This window comes from Poecilia latipinna, unplaced genomic scaffold (genome assembly GCF_001443285.1).
Source record: "Poecilia latipinna isolate Pla-1442-1.1 unplaced genomic scaffold, P_latipinna-1.0 Scaffold1714, whole genome shotgun sequence".
Lineage (NCBI taxonomy): Eukaryota > Metazoa > Chordata > Actinopteri > Cyprinodontiformes > Poeciliidae > Poecilia > Poecilia latipinna.
In genome coordinates this window covers 74,698-81,171 of record NW_015114330.1, presented here as the reverse complement: position 1 = coordinate 81,171, position 6,474 = coordinate 74,698, and the positions used below count along the sequence as shown (strand labels likewise).

The window sequence follows — 6,474 nt, the reverse complement described above, 5'->3', positions numbered from 1 at the left end:
TATGTAAAAATAATCTTTTATAAAACAACTTAAATATTCCAAACAAAACAAATACAAACATCAAGCCTCAATGATCCATTTAACCCACTAACAGAATACTTCACTCATCACTGGTTTGCTCTTTCTGAAAATACCTGGCCCATCGCCTGCGCCGTACAAAGTCCTTTATGGTTTTAAAGCCATGATAGGACCTACCAGAGGACATGGAGGGAGTGGATGAATGAATTAGAAGGAACAGAAAAAAAATTTAATGAAAGATTAAGTCACGTAAAGTGTAGCCTGAAAGGAAACCTACGCTGGAAAATCTGCAGCATATTGCCAGCCCTCTCTGTCTGTTCCCCCGGAGACGCTGTAGTCAACAGCCCAGTCAGACACCTGGACACGGTAAAGAGAACTGAAACACTTCATGCACCTGCAGTTGTTGGGTTAAATGTTCTCAGAAGTCAAGAATAAACACTAGAGGTGAGCTCAGATTACCCATGTCCACTGAGGAGAAGGGGGTTTTGTACCAGTCTTAGTGCACTCGCGTAATCCTGACGCATCGCTCCACATGTAGCGGTCTGTTGGAAGGCCTCTAAAAGGAGGAAAGCCCAATTCACATGGGTCAGAAAGAGCGTAATACAATTATTAAATAAATTAAATCACAATAAGCCTACATGTGTTTCATTTATGATTGCTTTACACAAAGAACTTGGAAACATCTGCATGTAAAACACCTGTTGGTGTAGCCAGTGACAGGGTTCCATCTCTGGTTCTCATAGATGTAAACGCTCTTGACGTCAGTCTGGGTGTAAATATTATCTGTGCTACTGGCCAAGCCCTGGGAGAAACCTCCTCCATAGCCTCCTGTGTGGACCCAGGCGGTGTGGTCAAAGCCGATGCCCCAAACTATCCCCAGACTGTTGCACTCCACTAAACGCAGGTGGCCTCCTACCTGCCGCCAGAACCTGCACCAACAAAACAGAAAGACTCACAGCAAACTCACAACTTTTATTTAAATACATCACAGGGGCAACACTAATGCATTCATTTATTCATAGATTTATTTATATTTTGATATATTTCTATGTGCATTCTTGTTATTTTCTTTATTTATGTATTTTATATATTTAATTTATATTTAGTCATACTTAAATCACAGTATGACACATATGTATATATATTTTTATAAATTTTATGTTGCTTATGGTTACATTTGTATGTAGCAATATTGAACACTTTGAATAGAGCAGCTGTCAGCATACAAGTAATTTTCCCTTGGGGATCAATAAAGTATATTCTAATCTATTCTATTCTATTCCACCTAACAAACATGGACTACCTACTATTGGTAGGTCATATAATATCCTAATTGAACAGAATGGGAGTTGTGGCGGGCTGCACAGTGGCGCAGTTGGTAGAGCTGTTGCCATGCAGCAAGAAGGTTCTGGGTTCAATTTCCGGCCCCGGTCTTTCTGCATGGAGTTTGCATGTTCTCCCTGCATGCGTGGGTTTTCTCCGGGTACTCCGGTTTCCTCCCACAGTCCAAAAAACATGACTGTTAGGTTAATTGGTCTGTCTAAATTGCCCCTAGGTGTGTGTGTGTGTGCGCATGGTTGTGTGTCTGTGTTGCCCTGCGACAGACTGGCGACCTGTCCAGGATGTACCCCGCCTCTCGCCCGGAACGTTAGCTGGAGATAGGCACCAGCACCTCCCGACCCCACTGAGGGACAAGGGTGTTCAGAAAATGGATGGGAGTTGTGGCCTTAACATAGTTCAAAGTAAATGCTCTTGGTGGTTTTTCTTACATTTGATCACAGGGTGTGGGGTAAGGCATGGCTTCGAGGGCAGAGGAGGGCTCACTGACAAAGATGTCCCCTTTACAGGTGATGGACCAGATCGCCTGTTTGGACGGAGAACCGTGGATTCCTCTGGAGTCACAGCAGGAAACACTCAACAAAGCCAACTGGAAAACAGAAAGAACATTAAAGAGAGCAAAACTACTTTACGTCACCTGTTTCTGTGTAATCACAGGATAAGCAATCACAAAAAAATGCATGGTAAAAGACATGAGCAGATATTCATCTTCTTATCAAAGTTGTGCCAACAGGAATCATGGGACTAAAATGTTTCATTTTTGATGTAGATCTCTCTTTCTACACACCCAATCATGCATCTCCAGCTCTGTGCCAGCTGCCACTCGTATTGGCCACCTCTGTTTGGTACGTTCAGGAGTGTAGATGGCAAAAGTGTGCTTGGAGTCGTTGAGAACAGGAACCAGGATGGTTACTTCATTAATGAAGGCATGGAGGTACTGAGAAAAGACAGAGGAAGGAGAAAAAGTAGAAGAATGGAAAACATTCATTTTTGGAGTTTTGTGGCAGGAGTCTTTAGATAAACAGAGACACAAATTCAAGCTGAGAATTTATGCAATGCAATGTGGAGCTTATACACATGCATAGATAATAGCAAATATAAATTAGACATATTATAAATGTACGAGTCAAATTCATGTGGTGTTTTTTTAATTAGTTTTACCAACTTTACATTCTCACCTTCTTCTCCTCATAATAATTGTAATAAATGAATAAGATCCCATCCTTGTGTCCCTCAGCTCCAGAAAACTGTTCCAGAGCAAAGTGAACATCCATCCACTTGTGCGGCTTCCAGTCTCTCCACCACTGCATGGCTCCCTTCTTTACCCACACCGACTGCCAACACAGATTGGAGTTCAAGTCAAATCGTGAATGGATGTGAATGAAAAGGTACTCTTTATGATCCAAAAGCTTATCATTTTTCAGAGTGTACTGCATGCACCTGCTCAATGGCTTGTTCATAATGTCTGAAATTGTCCATCTCTCTCTTGGACCTTTCACTAAGCTGCTCAAAGATTTGTTTCCGCCAAGCAGCTGTCTGAGCAGGAGACACGGACAGACTCAAGGACTGGACTGACTGGAGCACGGCTGGTGAAAGACAAGTAAGACAAGTAAAGCATCCTTTGCAAGAAATGGTCAAATGTTCACTACAGGAATCCTGTTATTGCATTTTAGGCAACAAAATCCAAAGAATGTGCCAATTGTTTTTTTTACCTAGTTAATCAATTAATTGTCAGAATAATAGATAGATCAATCAAGTTCTAAAATAATCATTAGCTGCAGCCCTAAATCTGGCTGTGTATGTATAATTTTGACTGTATTTGGGGGGAAAAAATACTGAATTTAGGTATTGTATCATCAATCCACCTGAAAAAGAAAGCTTTAAATAATTAGAAGCCCAAAATTGATATGATATTAATGCACATGATGTGTGTATGTAAACATCTGACTGGAATTAGACGTGGTATTTCAGAATTCTAGCTGTAAGAACATTTCCCATTGAGTCATTTCACAACATAACATACACGTGTTCAAAGAGTAGCTGAACCAGTTGAGTTGAGAGTGGCTGTCCACAGAGCAGCCTCCTCCGCTGACCCACGCCCACAGAGGGTGCTCGTCCACCCCATACTGATCCTCCATGGCCAGGCTGTAGGTTGCCAGTGACGACAGGCTACAGGAGTCAACGGAGTCTGCCACTGCTCCCGTTTGGCCATATTGAATCTGTGCCTCCTCCAGATCTACATTACTCCACTGGGGGTCAGAAGGACCACCAGACCCAGTAATGGTAACAGTACTGTTACTGGACAGAACGTCAGCCTCTCCTTCATCAAGGACGACTTCCTCCAGGACAGCAGGAGAGGCTGATTCAACACCTCCAGATGTCTTTGCTGGTTTTCGGTCAGAGACGAGTTCAGAGATAAAGCTGTCGCTTGTGACCTTGGGGATGCTGGGCTTGACGCATGGTTGTGATGAAGAGTTTGTAGGGGCATCTACGAAGGAGTCCAGCCCAGGGAATGTGACACTGCTGATGGCTACATCTCCTGGTGGATGTTCTAGGTCTAATTCAGCATCGCTGACTACTGATGGAACCCGCACTTCACCGGAGAAAAAACAACCCGCACTGTGGAGAGGACAAAGATTCAAGTCAGTAGAAATTAAATCATGAAGAAGCTCTGCTTTACAGACATTTGAATATTAGAATGCATGTCTGTGGACTCAGAAAAAAGATGTTAGTTTGAGTCCCGTGGGATGCCTTTACCTGTGTTGACTGTTTGCACTGGCACTGGAATGGGATCGCTCCCCGTCTCGAGGAACGCTGATGGCCTTCCAGGTTTTACCGCTCAGCTCACTGGAGGTAACACCCTGTCTGAAGTACACCAACCGGTCCTCAAAGCTAATGGCCCACACCTTAAACAGGAGATGAGCCATGTTATGACTTACTGAGAATTTGGCAGAGCCTCACAAGACTGTCCATAACCCACATATTTCCAACATAATGTGATAGACTAACAGAAAAAGGGTAGAAATGGTGGAATGGAAATAAAACAACTCCTTTTTTTTTTTTTTTTTTTTTACAAATAAAAATTGTGCATTTGTATTCAGCTGGAATATAGTCCAAGCATAAGAGAACCCCGTCACACAGTCCATCCAAACATAAAATCTTAAAGGGGTAAATACACATCACACAACATTTTCCATATTTCTATTTGTACAAAATTTGAGGACCATGTATTATTTCCTTCCATTTCCCTTTAATGCAGCACATAGTGTTGGTCTGTCACATAAAATACCAATAAAATATGTTGATGATCATGGTTGTAATGTAGCAAATGTGGATGAGTTAAATGGGTTTGACTAGTTTTATACTGTATGTAGGAACAAAGTAACAGATATTCTTATCCACAGAAGAACTGAACATTTCTCTAACAGTTAAATATTTAGAGTCTGGATGTGTTGTGTCACCTGGTCGTTCAGGCCCACGTTGATCATGATCATTTCTCCAACCATGTTGATCCATCCGGAACCACAGGGGTTATGAGAGTTCACACCTCGCCTAAACCACACCTAGGACAGCAGGGTGACAAACTACTTCAACAATGATTATATTCCCATCATTCTTTGTATGCATTCATCAGTTAAAAGGTTTTATTTTTAATCTTGCAATCCTAATTCTAAAGACTTTACTGCAATAAATTTCACTGTAGCTGTCTACAGATGCTACTTCCTTTTTGCAACACCAGATGATGTTTCAGTTTCCAAGTATAGCTAATTTTAGTCTCATCTCAACCTTGACATGATTTAAAGTTCTGAAGCCCTGAGGTACCGATGGGTAAATCTCGCGGATATTTATTTTTCTCTTATGGTAGTAGCAGATGACTACAGTCTCTCTTTTCTCCTCTGAAATCAGATATGGTGATTTTTCTGCTTCTTCAAATGACCAACCACCACTGGGCAATTGGAAACATTTGGAAAAACTGATACATCTAAGTGTAACGGTTTATACGTTTGTTAATATGATTATTACTTTGTCAGAGAACACATTGAAATTAAGAATGTATAGAAAAACATCAATACATACATCTATACAGACATGCCATTTTCTTACTTTATTATCTTTGGTCACAGCCCAGACCACATTAACTCCTACAGCAACATGTATAGTGGCCACCTCAGGGCTCGGAGACTCCACCCCTGCCCAGGAAGTACCTGCAACACACAGGAAGCAGTTCTCAGACAAAATCCACACGCTTCAACAATGCATGTGCACAGTTCAGCGTGTACCTCTTGGGCAGTCTCGACTAATGCCCTCCCTGACAATCAGGTGACCCTCCCACAGCACAGCCCAGACCAGGTCCCCGGGGCCACAGCTGATCTGGACCACTTCTCCAGGGGGAGGCACCTCCACCCAGGAAGAACCCTCAGGATTGTGGTGAGAGATGTCTTCTCTGAACCACACCTGGACAGTAATAGAAACAGTGTTAGATAATAACGAGTGACAGTATTGCTTTTTGGTCAACTGCATAATATTATTTGAATATAAGTGTTAAATACCACGCCAGGAAATAACCACTATCTGATTTGCATAAAACAAGCTAAACAGGAAATAAACAGCAGAATAAAGTGGACCTTGGTGAGCTGTAGTGTGTTGAGGTGAGCTGTACCTTTCCTTGCAGGGACACGGCCCACAGAGACAGCCGGCCCCGGGGCTCCTCACTGATCTCCCAGCCTCCACAGCTGATGTCACTAAAGGGATCCGGTAGAGCTGTCTGCTGCGAAGGGATCTGTCAAGGCACAATTAGAATGAGACAAAGAAAATAAAAAAGTGTCCTAAAGTCATAGAAACAACTTTGCCAGATATTCTGGACTGATAGAAATCTCTTCTAAAAATGTTAGTTGAATTGCAGTATGTTCATGACTGAATAAGAGGGATAATTACTTTTTCCACCAAGAAAAGGAAGATTTTTATATTTACTCAAGTTATTTTTATCCAATATTAAAACTTGTTTGCTGAAACTTTTAATTGTGTCAGTGAAGCAAAAAAAAAAAAAAAAAAAAAAAAAAAAAAAAAAAAAAAAAAAAAAATTCCTTAAAAGGGAAAAAATTTTTTTTTCAATAATTT

At 41.5% G+C, this 6,474-nt stretch overlaps 1 protein-coding gene across 1 annotated transcript in view; it reads right to left on the bottom strand.

Annotated features, from left to right (window-relative positions):
* Window positions 1-6,474, bottom strand: part of tecpr1a (tectonin beta-propeller repeat containing 1a) — a 26,317-nt gene that overhangs the window by 12,229 nt on the left and 7,614 nt on the right. Inside the window, exons 5-18 of the mRNA XM_015060435.1 lie at window positions 6,017-6,136; window positions 5,637-5,811; window positions 5,461-5,561; window positions 4,818-4,919; window positions 4,114-4,262; window positions 3,380-3,975; window positions 2,797-2,942; window positions 2,535-2,690; window positions 2,144-2,293; window positions 1,788-1,945; window positions 717-947; window positions 478-574; window positions 296-375; window positions 135-191 (exon numbers count right to left, since the gene is read on the bottom strand). Coding sequence (XP_014915921.1) covers window positions 135-191; window positions 296-375; window positions 478-574; window positions 717-947; window positions 1,788-1,945; window positions 2,144-2,293; window positions 2,535-2,690; window positions 2,797-2,942; window positions 3,380-3,975; window positions 4,114-4,262; window positions 4,818-4,919; window positions 5,461-5,561; window positions 5,637-5,811; window positions 6,017-6,136 — 2,318 coding nt within the window. The remainder of the gene's footprint in view (window positions 1-134; window positions 192-295; window positions 376-477; window positions 575-716; window positions 948-1,787; window positions 1,946-2,143; window positions 2,294-2,534; window positions 2,691-2,796; window positions 2,943-3,379; window positions 3,976-4,113; window positions 4,263-4,817; window positions 4,920-5,460; window positions 5,562-5,636; window positions 5,812-6,016; window positions 6,137-6,474) is intronic.